Genomic DNA, 21678 nt, shown 5'->3' on the forward strand with positions numbered 1-21678 from the left:
TTTGTCAGGAGACATGAAGGGAGCTGGCCAGGAGGTCCTGAAAGCATTCCCTTCTTCTGTTTATACTAGAATATTGTAACCTATACACAGATAGTTCTGGTTGATTGCATGAAAGTTATGGGAGAAAGATTCTGGAATGGTCAATGCATATAAAAGTAGAATACCAGATTCCATAGGGATCCCACACAAATAAAAAAAGAAAGGAAAAAAAGTGGGATCAGGAAATGGGCTCCCTGTCTCCACAGCCTAATCTTACTGACTGTTCTAATTTACTTGGTCAGCTACACAAGAGATATTGGATGCCAATACAAGGAATATGAATAGCTGCTATTAATATTTTATGTAATAATTCAGCATTTCTCCCAATGAAGAATTATTTGACAGAATACAGATCATGATTATCATGGTCAGTGCTTTCTATAGGACTAAAAGGTTTTTGAATTAGTATAACATAAGAAGGTAAGGAGAATAAAATGTTTCATAACTATAAAATTGTATGTCATACTGAAAATTGGAAGACAAATAATATGAAAAGTAAAATTAAAGTTTTCACTCTTAATCACATAATTTAGAAATAGCTACTATTAACATTTTTATATTTACTTTCTAATTTTTTTGTCACTACACATGCACACGTATTAGTGAGATGATTTTTTATTTTTTTAATGGGGGAGCCACACCTGGCAGTGGTCAGGACTTACTCCTGGCTCTGGACTCAGGGATCACTCTTGGTGGGGCTCAGGGATCCATACAAGGTGCCAGAGATCAAATTTGGGTTGGCTGTGTGCAAGGCAAGTGCCCTACCCACTATACTGTGGCTGAGGCCCAGTAAAATTCTTTTTCAATCAAGAAAACATGTATTATAAAGAATAAAATATTAATATTAAAACACTTAAGTATTAAAGTTAACTTACCTTTTTCTTTAAGATTTCGAAACAGCTTTGATGATCCTTTCCAAACTGGAGGTGTTTCTGAGAGCATGTGGTTTAATTCCTATGACATAAAATGTCATAACACTGATCATAACATTCAATATCATAATATACAATACTAATCAGTAATACTTAAATAATAAATAAAACATATTTAAAGGCCTACACACAAAAAAAATTTCCAGTGAAAAGAAATGGGCATGGCTGTATTTATCCTACTCCATAGCTAAGGTTCAAACATGTTTAGGCATAGAATAAACAAAAAATAATAAAGAAGTTACATTAAGTCAAATAGAACTACCAGGCATCAGATAAATTTAATACCTGAAGTACACATATATGATAATAAATTAAGATGAAACAGAGTTTATCCAGTGGGAAAAGATGAATGCATGCAACTTGCTGCAAAATGGACAGAACTAAACAGTGTAATGCTGAGTGAAGTCAATCAGGAGAGGGACACATAGAACAGATCTGAAGACGTGATCTATAGAACTGAGCTCGGTCTAGAGAACTTTCCTTGAGGGGTGGGGAGGGAAGATGAGGGGGTCTCTAGTTCATAGGGAGGGAAGTGGACACTCTAGTGGTGGGTGTGATGTAAAGATGTATGCATGAAACTATCCTTTTTAAAAAAATTATTGAATCACCATGAGATAGTTACAAGCTTTCATGTTTGGGTTACAATCACAAAATGACCAAACACCCATCCCTCCACCAGTACACATTCCCCCCCACCAGTATCCCCTGTAGACCCTCCACTTTCCCACCCTCCCCCTGTCTCCATGGCAGACAATATTCCTCATATTCTCTTTCTACTTTTGGGCATTATGGCTTGCAACACAGACACTTACAGGTCATCATGTTTGGTCCGTTATCTACTTTTGGCACACATCTCCCATCCTGACTGATTCCTCCAGTCAGCATTTTCTTAGTGATCCCTTTTCTGTTCCATCTGCCTTCTCCCCTCCGCTCATGAAGCAGTCTTCCAGCTATGGGGCAATCCTCCTGGCCCTTGTATCTACTGTCTATGGGTGTCAGCCTCATGTGATGTTATTCTATATTCCACAAATGAGTGCAGTTCTCTTCTGTTTGTCCCTCTCTTTCTGACTCATTTCACTTAGCATGATACTCTCCATGTCTATCCATTGATAAGCAAATTTCATGACTTCATCTCTTCTCATGCACAAGACAAAGTTGTCCGCTTTCGCCACTCCTATTCAATATAGTGCTGGAAGTCCTGGCCATAGCAGTTAGACAAGAAAAAGATATCAAGGGCATACTGATATGAAAGGAAGAGGTCAAGCTATCACTATTTGCAGAAGATATGATACTATACTTAGAAAACCCTAAGGATTACAGAAAAACTCCTAGAAACAATAGGTCAATATGCTAAAGTGGCAGGCTACAAAATCAACACCCAAAAGTTCATAGCTTTCTTATATACAAATTATGAAAGAGAAGAAAGAGACATTAAAAAAAACAATCCCTTTCACAATAGTATCTAAGAAAATCAAGTACTTTGGAATCAGCTTAACCAAAGAGGTGAAGGACCTATACAAGGGAAATTATAAAACACTACTTCAAGAAATAAAAGAGGACACTAGGAAATGGAGACACATCCCCTGCTCATGGATAGTGAGAATTAACAGTATCAAAATGGCAATACTTTAAAAAAAATAATAAAAAAAAATCACTTTTAAGAAAAAAAAATGGCAATACTGCCCAAAGCACTATACAAGTTTAATGCAGTTCCTATCAAGATACCCATGACAGTTTTCAAAGAAATAGACAAAAAACTTCTGACTGCCCAGACGAGACCCTGAGCGGCCTCACATGAACGTCTCCTCTGATTCTGAACAACCATGATCCCGGAAGTCTACTAATTTTGGAACCCAGCAGTTTCTTACAGAAATGCCTCTATACTGTGAACTAAGCTATAGCCCCATGCCGCTCCAGGAGGGAAAAAGTTTTTCTCTTTCGGCCTTCCCTTTCGGCTGCGGCAGCATGGCGACTGCCATCTTTTAGAGCCCACTAAACAGAGGTACAGTTTGCAGTGACTGGACTTCTGGCAGAAATTTCTCTGGACTTAATTACTAAAATACCAGAAATCCAAAACTGCGTGGCTGCTATTGTGGCTGCGCGACTTCATATGCTCTTCATTCTCAGCAATGGAAAACAAATGATCAAATGATGCCTTTTTGGCAGGTCTGATTGTTGGGGGCAAATTCCGAATAATAATAGTGTGTTTTCTGTTGAAATATTGAATGTAATCAAAGTAAAGAGTGAAGTGAAAATCATCAGTCACACAGGCGGGGGTGGGTGGAAGGAAGGGAGGTATACTGGGGTTCTTGGTGGTAGAACATGTGCACTGGTGAAAGGATGGGTGATTGATCATCGTATGACTGAGACTTAAACCTGTAAGCTTTGTAACTTTTCTCATGGTGATTCAATAAAATTAAAAAAAAAAAAAAAAACCTCCTGAAATTCATATGGAACAATAAACCCTCACGAATAGCTAAAGGAATCCTTGGGGAAAAGAAGATGGGTGGCATCACCTTCCCTAACTTCAAACTCTACTACAGAGCAGTAGTTATTGAAACCATCCTTTACGGTATTGTGAACCAGGGTACATCAATAATACTGAGGAAAACAAAAACAACACGAGTGAGTTTAAGTTCTGGAGCCAGAAAGAATGGGATAGTTTGATGAGTAATTAAACAGTCTATTTCCTTGTTAGATGTCAGAGGATGACCTGGCTTCACATGACCTTTTCTTTTTGAATTTAATTTTTCATTTTGGTCTTAGGAGGCTTTGTGATCCTGAAATTAGTGGATAAAGAATTATATTAGAAAGATACAAGAAATATTTTAATAATAAAGAATTGTGATATTGTATTGAGAGGAGACAGGGGTATGACTTCCTGGGATTATTATTATTAAAGTTTTCAGATGATATAATTTTAACTTATTTATCAAAAAAACACAGACATCAGTTCTTGATAATTTTTTTTAAAAAATATAAATGAATAAAAATATAAATGATCACAGTTTGGACGGGGAGGGCACCTTTGGAAAATGTAAAGATTTGATTCATTGCTCAAATGCTTATAACGATTTTTAATTCATTATGCATTCTGTTAAAAATAAGTTCAAAATAAATTTGGAAGTGGAGAAAAATTATTGAAGGGGTTGCTGAGATAACTAGAATTTGAAACAAAGTATTAGTTTATAAGGATACTAAATATCAATTCTATTTCCAGATCTAATTCTTTGTACTTAAACTAAAAGAGTAACAAGTCTCACAATAGAGATTTTATTTCCAGATCTAATTCTTTGTACTTAAACTAAACACAGTAACAACAAGTCTCACAATAGAAATGTTATTGGTGCCTGCTTGTTACTAGTGCCTGCTCCAGCAAATTGATGAATAACGGGAGGACAGTGCTAAACTTTGGTTTTCCAAGAATACATATATCACATTAGAGCTCAGGGTTTTTATGTTTTATTTTTCTGTTTTTTCTTTTTTAATGTTTGTTTTGTTTCAGTTATATCATCGGAGAACTTTAAGATATGCAGAATCCAGTTCACATCTCAGATCTACTAAGTCATAGTCTATATTTTGACAAGACCCACAGGTAATTTTTATGCCTGCTCAGGTATGAGAGGTACATGAGATAAACCCTTCATGAAGCACTTGTATCTCTGTAACATTTATAAACCATCTTATTCATTAATCAGCTGAGTTTGCAGGCAAATAGTGAATCTCTGGGACAATAAAGACAAGGAATGTATTTTAAAAGGATTTTTTGACTCCCTGACTCCCATTCATAAAATCTGGCTTTCACTTTCTTTGTAGATTTCTATACTGTAGATAACATTCTAGCAGGAAGCAATAGCCAAGAGGTACCGACTTGGGTAGGAACTTATTATCACTTAAACAACAGTAACTCAAAAAATACCTTGGTTAGCACTGCAGATTAAAAATTTTGAAATATTTCATATTACTTATACTCTCTATTACATAAATACCAACAATATTTTTTTACTTTAACTGTTCCTATTCAGTTCCATCTTTTCTAGCTTAAACTCATTAGGGATTATAGCTCTAAAAGTTATAGGTATCTTTTTTTTTAAAGAAATATTTTATTGAATCACCGTGAAAAAAAGAAAGAAAAAAAATTACAAAGCTTTCAGGTTTAAGTCACAGTCAAATTCTGATTTAACCCCCATCCCTTCACCAGTGCACATATTCCACCACCAAGAACCCCAATACACCCCCCTCCCACCCCACCCCCCATCAAAAAGTTATAGGTATCTTTAACTGAGTGTCCTGCATGCATTTGGAAAGGGGCATTATACTATCTTATTTAATTAAAAATATAATTATGTCTGTTTTATTAAGACTTAGAAAAGTTAAGTAACTTACTGTGCCACACAGTTGGTAAATTATTGGTCAGAATGACACTGACTCTAAGCTGTCAGTTAAAAAAATAATTCATTGGTGGCAGGAGAGATAGTACGGTGGGTAAGGTGTTTGCCTTGCATACAGCCAACCCAGGTTCAATACCGAGAATCACATATGGTCCCTTGAACTCACCAGGAATGATTCCTGGAGAGTACAGAGTCAGGAGTAACCTTTGAGCAAAAATTTCCTTATTCTTGCCCATATAGTCTGACAGATGTAATCTTCTGATAACTTTTAGGGCTTTACTTTTTTTTTTAACAATAGTTTTGCTATTTCTACTTAGGCTGGGAATCTCTCTTCCTTCTCACAGTGCTCATCATGGTCCCATATTGTGGTGGTGTACAATAAAAGAATTTGACCTTTGTAAGTGGTTTTTAGAAGACTACATCCTTGAAACACATGAACTGAAGCCAAGGAGAAAGGAGATTTTATGTAAAGCATATTTTTTTGCTTTTGGTGTCAGGTTAAAAGTCTCCAAGGAATATATCACTTGTGTTTTCTGCTAGGAGCTCCATGATTTCAAATTCTGCATTCAAGTTTTTAATCCATTATTTTTTGGTAGGTGGGTACACACAGTAGTGTTCAGGGCCTGGCTCTATGCTTTGGATCACTCCTGTCCGGGGATGGGGAGAGAAGGGGGTGTGAAGGTGGGGGTGGCAGAGGACCATATAGGTTGCTGGGGATCAAAACTGGGCCAGCTGCATCAAAGCTAGCACCTTACCCACTGCACTATCTCTCCAGACTGTTATTCAATCTTGAATAAATTTTTGTGCATGGTATTAGATAGTGGTCTAGTATCATTCTTTGGCATGTAGGGATCTAGTTACTCCAATACTGGTTATTAAAAAGATTGTCTTTCCCCATTATATATTCTTGGATAGTTGTTTATAAGTCAACAGGGTTTGTTTCTGGAATCTCTAGTTATTCCACTGGTCTATGTGTCTGTTTTTATGCCAATTACTTTGTTGTTTTGTTTATTTACAGTCTTAGAGTAGGAGCTCTTTTTCTTTTATGGAGATAGTCATTTATCACCAAGAACTTTCCTCTTAGTAACGGTTCTTGGTTCTTGTATATTTCATACATTTTGGCATGTTATGTTTATCAGTTTTTGTCTCAAGGTGTTTTCAATTTCTTCTATCAATTTTCTTGGGTTTACCTATTTGGTTATTCAGTAGTATGTTATTTATTTAGTTATTTTTAAAGTCTTTTTTATTTATTTTGACTTTTTGGGTCACACTTGGTGATGCTCAGATTACTCCTGGCTCTGCAACCAAAGATCACTCCCAGCAGTGCTCAGGGCCCATGTAGGATGCTGGGGATCAAACCTGGGTTGGCCGTGTGCAAGGCAAATGCCCTCCCCACTGTACTTTCGCTCTGGCCCAGTAGCATATTATTTAATTCCCACATTTTTTGTGACTTTTCCAGTCATCTTCCCCTGACTACTAGTTTCAAACTACAGTAGAAAGAAAAAATGCATGATATGATTTTGATGGAATGTTTGGTGTATATCAAATTCATTTGAACTGTTTCATTTAGTCAATGTTTTATTCTTTTTTGTATAGATAATTATTCATTAATGTAGGTGGGGCAATATAGTACCTTACTAATGTTGTATCCCTACTTTTCCCTCTGAACCTCTTAATAGTTGTTTATATACTAAGAGTATCTATGTTCAGTATTATAAATATAGACTTTTTTTTTTTTTGAGGGAGGGATTGGGCTAGGTTGACATCCAGCTGTGCTCAGAGTTTACTTCTGGCTCACTCCTAAAAGGGCTTGGGGGTCCGTACGTGGACCTAATATCAAATCCTGGTGGGCTACATGCAAGGCAAGCTCTTTACCCATGTACCATTTTTCCAGCCCAAATAGTTTTATTTATTTATTTATTTATTGAATCACCATGTGGAAAGTTACAAAGCTTTCAGGCTTAAGTCTCAGTTACACAATGCTCAAACACCCATCCTTGCACCAGTACACATACCAGCCCAAATACTTTTAAATGTTAGAGTCCACTGTTGGACTGACCCTTTTAACATTATATAACAGCATTCTTTGTATTTTGGTAAGGTCTTTTTGTTTTAAAGTCAATTTTGTCTATTTATTCAAGCTTTACTTTGGTTTATACTTGCATGAAATATCTTAGTCCAGCTCTTCATTTTCATTTTATGTACCCTTATGTCTACTGTGTATTCCTGCAAGTAACCCTATATGAATTTTATTTCATCATTCATCTATTCTCAATGACATTTAATTAGAGGATCTGCTTGTTACACTTAAATAATTGTTACAGGCATGCATTTATTGCATTTTATGAGACTTTTTTGGGGGTTTCCTTATCACTCATCACTCCCACCACCAAAATATCATTACACTACCAAAATTTCCCCACTACCCTTATCTTCTACCTTCCCATCCTCTTTTTTCTCTGGCAACTATCACAATATTCTCATTCTAAGATTTGTTTTTGTGGTTTTTTGCTAGCTTGCTTGATTTGATTGTTTATATTCCACACAGAAGTAAAACTATCTGATCATTATTTTTCACTTTCTTACATAGCTAGCACTGTGTAATCACTTCGAGTTCTATCCATGTTTAAAAACAGTTGTGCTGTATTCTGATCTTTGGATCCAGTCATTCTGTGATGGATATTTGGTTGAATCCATGTTTTGACTACTGTGGATATTATATTATGAACCTACGGGTGGCAATTTTCTTTCAAAGTAATGTTTTTGTATTCTTTGTATAAATGCCTAGGAGTGACATTGCTGAAACATATGGAATTTTAATTTTTAATTTTTCAAAGGTTTACATACCATTTCCATTAGAGCTGCACCAGTTTACATCCCACCAACAATATAGAAAATTTCTTTTCCTCCACATCCTCACCAACACTTCTTTCTGGTCTTTATTAAACAAGACATTCTCATAAGTGTGTGATCATACCCACTGCAGTTTGGATTTGCATTTTCCTATTAGTCGTTATATGCCCATGAGTCATCTAGATGTCATCTACAAAGCAGCATCTATTCAAGTATTTTGCAAGTTTTTTGTTGTTTCTAATTTATATTTCGCTCTTTAAGAGCAGATAAAAGATGGTTCATCTGCTTGAGTAGAGGGAAAAAATAAGGAGAAAAAGAAAGAAAAGTGAATTCCAATTAACAAAAAATATTTGACTACACTAATGTGTTTTCAGGTTGTGGTGCTCTTAAGTGATGTGACACAACCTATGGTAAAAAATGCTTTAAAATCACAGGTATTGTCTATATATTTTCTTAAATACTTGGATATAGTTATTGAATATAAATGTGGAGAGGAAAAAGTTAATTATAAGTCTAAGGTGAACTCCAATGTTGGGTTTCCTGACCTGGCAAGTTGCTGTTATGTCTGGGCTTTGCTGATTTATGACTGAATACTTGGGTTTTCTGAGAAATGATAAGGCAAGTGTATTAGGATTCTTCATATAAGGACAACAACAGGATACTGATTTAGATCTATCACTGTCACTGTCATCCTGTTGCTCATCGATTTGCTTGAGCGGGCACCAGTAATGTCTCCATTATGAAACTTGTTACTGTTTTTGGCATATTGAATACGACACGGGTAGCATGCCAGGCTCTGCCATGCGGGCAAGATACTCTCGGTAGCTTGCCAGGCTCTCTGAGAGGGGCGGAGGAATGAACCCGGGTCAGTTGCACGCAAGGCGAATGCTACCCGGTGCACTATTGCTCCAGCCCAAATACACATCTATTATATATGCAAATGATTATAGGATTTATTTCTATAATTCTATTATTTATGTCATTAGAATACCTGACACAATATGCAGCTCATCAGTAGAGCACACTATATATGAGTCCCTGAGTTCTAGCCACAGCATAAAAATGTCAAGGAATTCTGAATTTTGGAAACTTTTCTGTCAGCAGTAATCCCTTTTCATATTTAGATCATCTTTATCTATGAAACACTGTTTGGAGAATTCTAATTCCATTAAGCTTTAATTTGAGTAAAGGTATATGCCAACAGTTCCTTAAATGAAACAATTAGGCCAAAATTACTTTTAAAAAGACACCAAAATATTGTCAAGTTCCTTTTTGGGTTTCTGGCTGTTTACTGGAAGGCAGCATCGCTCGTGAAAGGAAGCCTGACTTTATCTGCAGGATGTGGTGATGGTGTGGGATGGGAAATACGGAAAAGTTCCAAGGGAATAGACATTGCTCACAGCCAATTCAGGGTGTGGTGGGCAGGGAATGCCCTGGATTGAAAATAATCTGGAAAAAGAATCTATGCATGTTTCCTAAAGGAGGTGGAAGAAAAGGGGGCCCTTTATGAACAGGTCCTCTGTATCCAGTGGCAAGAGTAGATCACAGATTAGAGAAAGAAATGGTCAAACAGAGTCAGCACCAGAAGCTTCCTCATACTCTTTTGAGTAGAAAGAGTTGAATCAGAAACCCCTGTAATATGAAGGTTCCCCTACCATCATTTCTACTGGATTGCATTTCTGATGTGGGCCCACTATTTCCAAGGATGGCACATTAAAACTTCTGAATTCTGCTGGTCCGGATAGTCTACCAGAATTGAAATGAAGCTTGTCCAGCTTTGTAGAAAAGCTGAAGCAGGATGTGGTTGGCCGGGAGGAGGAATCATCCTCCTATGATCTGTCTGTGGAGTTGAAAGGGGCCCTGACACCAGGTGACCTCTGAGAGGCTCAGGTTACCAATCCTAGTTGATTCTCCTCTTTCATTGCTTATCTGATTATCCAGAGGACGCCCTGGGGCTCTGAGCCTCTTTTTCCTTTCCCTGCTTGCCATAGGATAAAAAGCTTTCATTTCAGGTGCAGGGAGATCCAAAGCTAAGGAACAGTGAAGGGGGTACTCTCTACCAGAACATCAGGTGCATAAGGATCTTTTTTGTTAATGTTAATATTTTAATGCTATCTTTTGTCTGCTGTGGGAATTTTCTTCCCTTGGACATGTTTTTCAGCAGTCTGAACTGAAAAATAATTTTCACAGGTTTTTGTCTTTTAGAAAATAATTTCCTCCTGATAAAAATTATTAGTTCTCTCCCAATTCTCCTTCCAGATCTTTGACCCACTTTCGAAAGGTCCCAACTCTGTGCTCAGCGTAGATCCTTTTGTTAACATTTCCTCTTTAGAAAGCTGTTTCTCATTCCCTAGCCTTTTATTTTGTTCTACTATAACCTTCCTGCACTGTCTACACTTTCTTGATAGAGTTCAAGCATTCCTTGGAGTTTGCACTGTAGGTTTTGTTATCCATCTTTAAGCTGTATGTTTCATGACTGAAAAGATGCTTGTTCCTTTTGAAGATTCCTCAATAGATTCTGTAAATTCTTTAATATTCCCCTTTCTATTTTTGATAACTGATCATACATTTGGTTCCTTTCTCTAGGATTTTTAAAATAGTATTTAACACAGAGGCATGAATCAGCTTCCCTGAAGTTCCTTTAGGTTTGTTATTGCTTCCTGATTCACTCTCCATTTCCACTTCCAGTGGATCCTCATTTCTTAGGTCATCTTCAAGCACCACAGCTCAATCCTGCATCTGCAGCCAGTGTTCATTTGGAGTTGATCTGATTTTCTGTAGCAGGGAGAACTTGTTCTACAGCTTCTGTTAAGTTTTCATGATCTGATTTTCTGTTTCTTAAGCTCATTCATTTATTTTTTTCTGTTCTTAACCTTCTTGTAAAAGCAGTTTCTGGCTTTCCTGAAGCTGCTAATCATCCTTCATCACATCTTTGAGAGCATCTGATGTTGTTCTTCCTTCACCTGGAAAATTTTCAGGGAAATTCTGGTTTCAGTTACCAGATACTGGAGAGCTTTCATTTTTATCTTCTAGGGATCTTAGGTTTTTAGGTTATTTTCACCCCGTCCACCTCATTTGGAAGATAAACATTTCACTTCCTTTAACTCTTTATCTCCCAAGGAAAGTTCATCCACAAATTTAGACTGGGACCTCTTTAGATTTTCCAAAGGCTGTCTTTAAGAATCCAAAGTTAGAACCTTCTACATCTTAATGCTCTTTTTCAGGATTGCTCAGTCTCTTGTACTTTACATTTTTCTATCATGACGAAAAAGCTCCAAGAAACATTTCTTTCTTTCTGTTCCCTCAGAGGTTGAAGAACAACTGTCTTCAACCTCAGGAGAGGAGAATTACAAGGAAGTCAATGGAGCTACACATATATGCCACTAGATCCCATGAAAAAAATGGAGATTAAGATCTGGTTTCCTATCTAACACCGTGTCAACACTGTAGAGTATCTCCAGAGTGGTCCCTGCCTACATATGGGGCACAATCCTGTTCCCCTCCATGGTGCAAGGTCACCTGGCTATCTCAGCCACATCCAGGACCTGACCAGGAAACTAACAAGGGTGAGACGTGTACCAGTTCTGTCAAAACCCAAATGGCATTCATGGAACAAACTTGGGTGCAGTCCTGCCAGGGGTTTGTTGTGTGTGGTGAAAGGGGGTCAGAGACAGCTGGCTTCAATATCCAGCACTGACCCACCTACCTGACTTGTGTCCTCTAAGCTTGATCTCCTGAGACTCAAAGTGTCCAAGCGCAGCAGCGGGATAGGAGCCGGAGGCACCTCCTCCTGGCTGCCCACCACGTGAGTGTTTAGAAGCACTTTTTGAAAACAACCCTGAGTTTTCCTTGTTGGTGTCTCTACTCACTGTCACGACTGTGCAATTTTTTTTTCTTTCGGGTCACACCCGAAGATGCACAGGAGTTACTCCTGGCTCTGCACTCAGGAATTACTCCTGGCAGTGCTCAGGGGACCATATGGGATGCTGGGAATCGAACTCGGGTCGGCCTCGTGCAAGGCAAACGCCCTACCTGCTGTGTTATTGCTCCAGGCCCAGTGCAAATTTTGATAAATCATATCTCATCCAATGACCCTGACCAAATGCTTTATCACTTTGATCTTCATATTTCAGGCCATACAGGTACCAACTGTAAAATCTCTCCTTTAAGGATCATTTAGACACTCCCCTCTTTGAAAACTATCATTTTATCTTCCTCCTTTTCATTTTATTTTTGTTCATCTGGGAGACACACCTGGCAGGGCTTACTCCTGGCTCTGTACTCAGAAATCACTCCTGGTAACATGTATGGTGCCTGCGATTGTACTTGGGTCAGCGTATGCAAGGCAAGTTTCCTCCCTGCTGTACCGTGATTTGGCCCTCTTACTCTCTTTACTAAAATGTCTATCAGCCATTCTTAAACCCTAGCAAGCTCTTATTCTGTTGATAATGGTGTCATATATTGTTCCTTGGTTCTCCCCTCACACGTGGCAAGACAGGACAGAAAATCCTTGGATAGCACCGCAAATCCTTAGCACCTGTTTCTGACATTATATTTTGGTTAAGCCACAATCTTGGTTCATTTGATTTCCCCAAACTGTTTGCTCTTATGTAGCCAAATTTGGCCAGAACACAGGCTAACTGGTCTCCCTTGCAAACTATTGTCACTACCTTTGGATACTTTAGTAAAGGTGATACAGAATCATACCTTATTTAATTCATTAATTCTTCCATTTTCTCCTCTTTTCAAATGACAATACCTAAAGCCACTGAGTCAAGCAGATATATTTTATGGAACTAGCTTATGTGATTATGGGGGAGCTCCTAAGTTTGCAAAGGGTAGGTGATAATCTATAATCCAACAAGAGCTGATGCTGCAGCCTTGGGTCAGAGGCAGTCTGGAGGCAGGATCCCTTCAAAAGCATCTTATCCTTTTCCCTTAAGGTTTTCTCACTGATTGGATGAAGACCTTTTCCTTGCAGAGGGAAAACTGTTTTGCTTATGATCTAGTGATTAAAATGATGACTTTAAAAAGAATAAAATGTTAACTATATCTTAAAAATCACCTTCAGAAGGCCATGCGGGGGAAGGGAGTTGCGGGCTGAATGAGGGCTAGAGACTGAGCACAGCGGCCACTCAACACCTTTATTGTGGGCCGTAGAAGCTAAATAGAGAGAGAGAACAGAAGGGAATGCCCTGCCACAGTGGCAGGGTGGGGTGGGGGGGGGGGAGATGGGATTGGGGAGGGTGGGAGGGACGCTGGGTTTACTGGTGGTGGAGAATGGGCACTGGTGAAGGGATGGGTTCCCGAACTTTGTATGAGGGAAGTATAAGCACAAAAGTGTATAAATCTGTAACTGTACCCTCACGGTGATTCTCTAATTAAAAATAAATAAATTAAAAAAAAATTGAAAAAAATGAAAAAAAATCACCTTCAGAGTAAAATCTAGACAGGTTTGTCACTGTAACTGGGGACGTTAGTCTAGCTAAGCTGACATATAAAATTGGTCACCAAACCCAACTGGCTAATGTGATCCATATTAAATAAGTTAGAGAGACAAGCGCTGGTGGGGTGTGAAGAATAAGCAAGCCTAGTATACTGCTGGTAGCAATATAAGCCAGGTATGACCTTAATGAGCAACAGTATGGAAATTTCTCAAAATACCTCAGAATCCAGTAATTCCACTCTGACATCTATCCCATGAACCCCAAGCCACTGATTTGAAATGGTATATGCACACCTATGCTTACTGCTCACAATTTACAAAGGTAGCCAAGGTCTAAAAACAATAGAAGTCTAAAGAAATTGTGATCTATATACATGATAATTTATTTGTTGTAAGAAAAGATAAACTCTTGCCTTTTCTACAATTTGATGGAACTAGAGGGTATCATGTTAAGTGAATTAAGTCAGAAGGAGCGATACATACCAGATAATCTCACTCCACAACAAACAAAGTGAGTGGATAATGGTGGCCAATGAAACAAACTCTAAGACTGTCAATGTAATTGAGTTTACCAGGTCTAGGACTGGATGAGTGGAGATGTGAGTAAGGGTCAGGGGAAGGAAGGATTAAAAAAGAAAATTAATGACACTCGCCATGACCATGCCGCTGGGCTCCACTCCAGGCTGTTTCACTAGGGGCGACCCAGAGGGGGCGACTGAGAGCCCTCTCCTCCCCAAGGGACCCAGCCCCGGCAGTTGAAAACCTCCAGAACTCAACTACCGCCATGCTCCGTGGGACATTTCATACCACACACCCTACCCATACTCCAAGAGTATGGAGTTTATTTGATGGAGTTCAAAGTAGGAGGCAGCCAATCTTAGAGGGAAATATTTTTTTTACATCTATATGTATATATATATATACATGTATATATGCATATATATGTGTGTATATATATATGCACACAAGACTCAACTTCTAAAAACATGTTAGTGATCTCTTATAGAAGGGCTTAATGGCCCCTGGGTGGAGTAAAACAATCTTCACCCTCTTTCCTCTAAGGATACTTTTTTGTAGCATTGTCAAAGGTTTTTTTATAACAAACAAATATGATTTCGGTTTTGCTTTGGGGCAGGGATTGGGGTTTGGGATGGAAACACCTGAAATATGGTGGTAGGAAGGTGTAATGGTGGTGGGATTAGTGTTTGAATATTAAATGTGTTGAAATACTGTGAACTACTTTATAAAATAAAAAAATTATAAAAAATTTTAAAAATTAAAAAAATAAAAAAGTTAGATACAAGATTTCAATTCTGGTAAGTCCACAAAATATAACAATTATATGTCAATCAAGAATACCACAGTCATGAATACCAAGAGCCATAATTATTAAATATTTCACAAATTTACTATATTCCTTATAGTTTCTCAATATATTAAAAACACAATGCCTCTTTCAAGACAAACTCTTGCTGGATCATTATTTTAGAGACATTTAGAAAGCTAACTACAAATAATTTGTTGATTTATTGCTTAGTGGTTGATTTTCATTGGAAATAGCATAAAATAAGAAGAGAGCACCGTCTAGTGATAATACATTCTACCAATCTTCATATTTTAGAGTTTGAAGTATAAATCTAACATATTTAAATGAACTTATATAAGTCTCTTTCTAACTTAATAAAAACAGATAAATATAAATTCTGAATCCCATATTACTGATTAAAACTGGGGAAGGAGAATAATCAAGTTACATGTCAGCTTAATTATTTTGTCGGTATGAGAAAATAAAAGCAGGAAATGTTATTTACACACTTTCAGTCTAATTTTAAATGAATTTTTGTGTTTTGGCAAATATTAGTAGTTTTCTACATATCATTCTGCAATTTATTCTTTTTTTTCTTTTTTTTTTCTTTTTTTTTTTTTTTTGCTTTTTGGTTCACACCCGGCGATGCACAGGGCTTATTCCTGGTTCATGCACTCAGGAATTACTCCTGGCAGTGCTCAGGGGATCATATGGGATGCTGGGAATTGAACCTGGGTTGGCTGCATGCAAGGCAAATGCCCTACCTGCTGTGCTATCGCTCCAGCCCTGCAATTTATTCTTTATATAATATCAAATACTTTTGCTGTAAAATATTCCTTAATTTAATAGCTTTTTAAAATTTATCTGAAATATATATATTTTACTCAAAATTATTATTATTTTGGATCTAAGGCTGTAGAGACAGTACAAGGGGTAAGACACTTGTCTTGCATGCAGCTGATCCCAGCTCAATTCTTGACACCACATATAATTTCCTGACCCAGTAGGGTATGGGACCCACAAATTGCTATGGCTCTGAACGGTATTGTTTTTATAGATTATAAATAAAACACATGAAGAAACAGAAATATGCATGTAGAAATTTAAAAACACTAAAATACACTACCATATGTTCTATGAGTTGTTAGAGAGATGGCATCATCACTCATTTTTATGTATCCTCTGGAAAATTCTCACTGCACACTCCAAAGAAAAGAGAGTAATAAAAACAAGTTTCTTCACATTATTATAAAAAGTGCTAATTTCAAGGGCAGAAGGAAGAAGATGAGAAAAGGAAGTAATAGGGGAGCAGGGGACAAGGGCCTTAGGTAAAATGGTGATGTTGGAAAGTAGTGTAGCTACTTTATATTCCAAGCACAGACTTAACAATACTGAAAACATGAGATCTCAATTACAACCAAAGAACTTTGAAATGTGCCTGAAAAGGTAACTAGGGTGGCAGAAGGGAGCATGAGGACACTGGTGGAGGGAAGTTGACACTGGTGGGACTACTGTTAAACTATTGTATGCCTAAATCCCAACTATCAATAACTTTGTAAATGACAGTTCTTTAATTTGAAAAAAAAATATGTGTTAATTTCATGTATTCCCCCAAAGATCTTTCCACTTTAAGAACTGGTACTGCATTCTCTGTAACTTACTGTTTACTCAGCCTTATGTTCTGGGGGTGGGGTGGGGTGGGATGGGGATGGTGTTGGAGCATCCCAAGTGATGCTCATGAGGTCTAAGAGTCCCCACCTGCGATTCTTGACTGGTGTTCAATGTGTTCAATGTGTTCAATGTAAGGGCCCGAGGATGCAATGCTGCTCGGGTCATGCAGTGCTGGGCATACCTGGGAACCCACTGGTGCTTGAGAAGACTCCAGAGCTGCACCTTGAGTTCTGAGGAACCATGTGGTGACAGAAATTACCCCTGGGTCAGGTGCACTCATCCTAACAACTGTATTATCTGTAGATCCTTCTACCTTATGTACGTTTATTCATTTTGATAAACATAATTGTTTATGTTGAATTCTACTATTTATTCATCTTAGTTTTCTATGACTATTTGTCCTTGAAACATCTATTTTACATTTTTAAAATTCACTTCTCTACCGAGTAACATTTCTTTTCTACCTTCATCTCTATAGTTTTTTATGATTACAAGAATATTAACCTTTACTGTTAGTAAGTTGCAGGGCATATCTCTCATCTGCTATATATATTTCCATACCTTAACACTCTGGTCCGATAATTTCCTTTCAGCTTCACTGTCAAAAAAAGGAAAACAATCCTCAAAACCCTCTTATCCTTTATTTTGCTTTTAGTATTTCAGAATTTTTGCTTGTTAAAAGTAAGTACTAATCTATGAAAACTGCTTATTGCATTTTGCAATCCATATGACAAAAATCTATTCCTATATGCTCTGTAAAAATGCCTGTTATTTTCAGCTGGAGAGATAGCACAGCAGGTACTTTTGCTGCATATGTATGCATGATTGAGGTTCTAATTCCCGTATTACATATACTACATTGACCCCAATTGGGAGTGATCCCTGAGTGCAGAGTGAAGAATAAATCCTATGCACTACTAGGTGTAGCCCTAAAATAATGCCTATTATTTCAACACCTGTGATTGAAAGATTAGTCCTATCTTTAGTGATAGGTCTGACTGTGTTTCAAACTCTAAGTTCTATTATTTTCATCTATTTAAAAGATTTTTTGCAATGTCATTCTACTATTTTAATCATTATAGAATTTTTTCATTAATTTTTATATACAGAAGTCCAACTGTATGCATTTGAATGTCCTACCTACTTCTTTTGTATAATCACCTCAAGATTTGGAGCTGTTACTTTTCCAAATAAATCATTCATTAGCATGTTCCTCTGGGGTGTTTTGGTCACTACTTTTTAGAGGGGCACATTTGAGCCATAGTTGGTAGTGCTCAGAGTTTTTTCCTAGCAGGCTTGGGGCCTATACTGAGTGCCAGGGGTTGAATTCATGTGCAAGGCAAACACCTTACTTGCTGTACTATCTCTCTGGTCTTCCTTTTTGGGGTTACTATTGACGAAGGGGCCACATACAGCACTGCTTGAGGGCAACAGGGTCACAATGGAGTGCTGGGGATAAGGGTGGGTCATTCAGTGTCGGGGATTAAATCACTTGTAATGCATATGTTATCATTCAATCCATGCCCCCACACTCTCTACTTAGGTTTTATAAAAAATTATAACAATAACTTATAATATTTGTAGGTACATTAAGTATTATATATTGCTATTTTTAAATTTATATATATATATATATACACAAGTATGGCTTGGAACAGGCTTGGAGTTTCCCTGCCTGCCCTGAGAAGAGTCCTGGCAGCCAAAGACCTCTGGAACCCAGCCACAGCCATACTTAAGGCCACTCTCCACATGTTAAGATGAGCCTCACGCATGAAGGAACCAGCAGAGCAACCTAGGTGTGCGGGACCCGGAGCTGATTACTTGGATCGGGACTGGGCCTCCTCCACTCAGATCCCCCATTTTCCAGTAGCTTGGCAGCCACACCCCAAACTGCCCCCTGTGTCGTGTAATCCCATCAATGGCCAAGATCCAGAGACTATAAAACAAAGCTCCCAGAAGCAGCCTAGTTGTCCCTCTGGGAGAACCTGGCAACAAACCGAGAGCATCCTGCCCACACAGCAGAGCCTGGCAAGCTCTCTGTGGCATATTTAATATGACAAATACAGTAACAATGATTCTCTTACTCCCCTTACCCTGAAAGAGCCTACAATACAGCACCGCAGGAAGAATGAGTAAAGAGAGGCTGCTAAAATCTCCGGGCTAGGACGAATGGAGATGTTACTGGTGCCTGTTTGAGAAAATCGATGATCAATGGGATGACAGTGATACAGTGATATACACAAGTATAGTTCTGGGGCTTGAACTCAGATCTCATGCAAGGAAGGTTTGTGCTTCACTGCTGAACCAAATTCCCTACCCTCTAATGCTCTTTGTTTTTATTTTGAAAGCATTTTGTTTGATAGCAGTTTTGGCTCATCTGTCTTACTATAATAGCAAATATGCTAAATTTTCATTGAATTTTAATAAATAAAATCTACATTTTCACAATTGTCTTATAATCATATAACTGCTGTTCTGATCCTTAGAACCCCTTCATTTTCTTGTCACACTGAATTTTATAGGCTGAGTTGTGTCATTTCCAAATTCCTACTTTGGATACTTAGCTTTTAATACCTCAAAATGTGACTATCTGCAGAGGTAATTATACAGGTAATTATAGTTACTTGGGTCATTACGGGAGGTTCTGATTCAATAATCTTATAAGAGGGATTATTAAACAAATGAGCATAGAAAAAAAACATGGAAGATAGAATGAGAAGACAGACAACTGCCTAGCTAAAGATAACTAAGGTAAAGAACAAGGCTTGGAACTAACGAAGCTCCAGAAACTTGTTCTTGGATTTCCATCTTCTAGAATGGTGAGAAAATTAACTTCTATTGTTTAAGTCATTACAGATATGGTACTTGTTTTGGGTGTCCTAGAAAATTAATAAAATCTACTAACAGATCTGTATTAAAATAGTAAAGAGTGAATGTGATGCAGATGTCTGTTACACAAAAGGATGTTTAAAGCTTCATAAGTAAACATGTCATTTCCCAAGGGTTTTCAGAAGAGTCTCTTTAAGTAGTTAAGAAAATCCCTATCTTTTTAATACTATTTCAATTTTTGTTACTAAAGATTACCATACATATGAAAATATATTAGTATATGCATTGAAGATGCTTATGCACATACAGGGGTGGTTAGGCTATACTGTAATTCAAAAATAAAAACTCTGGGATCTGTCCGGGAGAGGCCCGCGTTCTCCCTTGAGCCCGTTACTCTCTCTTTCCCCTCTGCCATACCTTCAAAGCCCTCCAAATAAAATCTGTTCTACTTCAAAAGATAAAAAAAAAATTTAAAATGCTGCTTCAAATTTTAAAAAAATTCAAAGAAATCTAGAGAACAACAGAAATTATTATTTGAATATTATGAGAAATTTAATGACAAATAAAGTGATCTGTCCAAATTTTTAAAAAACTGCAGAAAGGATATATGTTCAATCTAAGATTACAAATTGGTAAGAACTAGAAGCTTCTGGTTTCTTTGTGCTGCTCACTGCCTGTATTTTCCTCTTTCTTACTCATTGTTACATACTATACTAAATTGATATTTTCCATTCCTTAGTTTTCCCACCTATAAATGTACCCTGTAACAACACGGCTTTAATTCCCCACTTTGGAAGGTAATATATATACAATTGAGGAGGATCGGAGGGTGAGACCAAGTGCAATGCACAGGGGCTATCCTGACTCCTGAGCTCAGAAGTGACCCTGGCAATGTTTAGGGGACCATATGCGGTGAGGACTTGAATCAGTGCCATCACCAACTCAGTCACATGCAACTCAAAGCCCTCACCTCCTGTACCTTGAAATGTTTTTGGAAACCATTGTTTCTGAGATTCAGTTACAGCACTACTATAACTTCAGCATTGCTAAATTCGTTCCATTGTTATATATTACTCAGTGTTTGCTTATACCAAAACTAATTTATTAACCCTACTATTGATATCTTGTCATGGTTTTTAGCCCTTATGGGCAATCTGAAGATTTTTGTGAACCTTTATTACACATAAATGAGTTTATTATGGAAGTCTATGTGAATATACTCACTCATGAATATTCAATCATGGAATATTCAAGTTTAACTTTATAAGATGTATGTGTACTACATAACTTAAAACTTAGAGTGGAAATCCTAGGTATAGGGTATGTGTATCTTTAATTTTAGTAGATAATGCCAAGCTGCTTCATCAAATAAATATGCCAATTTACATTTGCATATGAGAGTTATCATTGATTTCATCTACACCAATTCTGGGCACTGTTCACCTTTTTACTTTCTGAAAGTTAGAAAGGTAAAAAAAATGGCATGTGGGTGTAACTGAACTTGCAGAATTAGTTACATATGTATATGTCACATATTAGACATATACATATACACTGTATTCATGCATATGTATACTAGAGCTTTCACTTACCTGTTTGGAAAGTGACTTCCACGTTTTAGCAACTACAGTAAACAAACAAAATAATTAGAAAATATGTAATATATATTCAAATTCAATAACTATCTATAAACCATAACTCATAAAACCAAGCTTTTATGCTTAAAAGTAAAAATTTTATTTAATCTTAATATTTGGTTCTAAGATATGATTTTTATGGTTTGCATTTATTGTATGCACTATAAAATACTTTTGATAAATATCAAGAGAATAGGAAACACGTGTTTCATAATCATCTAAATCTGGGTTTTTGAAGTTAACTTCACCAAATATCCTTTAAATTAAAATATATAACAATATTTATTGAATATTCCTACTAATATAAAGTAATATTAACAGAACATTTGTGTTGTATGATATCTGCTATACTAATATCTGAATCTAACTCAGAGGTCAGGTCTTCCTAGAATCTGGGGCAAAGATAAAAGATATGGAAAGTGCAGATAATGTGATAAGGAAATTTGTTTCTGAGTTTCTATTCTTTCTACAACTATTCAAAAATATTTTTGGAAACTGTATTAAAGTGAAATAAAACACCTGAGATCACAGTATCCTGATTTCTCTTCAGTTCTCTTCAGATCTCAAACATAAT

General features: G+C 37.1%; 1 protein-coding gene across 4 annotated transcripts in view; it reads right to left on the reverse strand.

The window, feature by feature from the left end:
- MICU3 (mitochondrial calcium uptake family member 3) overlaps nt 1-21678 on the reverse strand; it is a 113647-nt gene that overhangs the window by 50743 nt on the left and 41226 nt on the right. For 3 of the 4 annotated variants that reach the window (XM_055132627.1, XM_055132634.1, XM_055132623.1), the window contains exons 3-4: nt 21060-21091; nt 915-993 (exon numbers count right to left, since the gene is read on the reverse strand). In XM_055132627.1, the coding sequence (XP_054988602.1) occupies nt 915-993; nt 21060-21091 (111 nt within the window). The remainder of the gene's footprint in view (nt 1-914; nt 994-21059; nt 21092-21678) is intronic. The other variant, XM_055132637.1, reaches the window with a different exon arrangement.

The sequence above is a fragment of the Sorex araneus genome, chromosome 1 (assembly GCF_027595985.1).
Source record: "Sorex araneus isolate mSorAra2 chromosome 1, mSorAra2.pri, whole genome shotgun sequence".
Classification (NCBI taxonomy): Eukaryota; Metazoa; Chordata; class Mammalia; order Eulipotyphla; family Soricidae; genus Sorex; species Sorex araneus.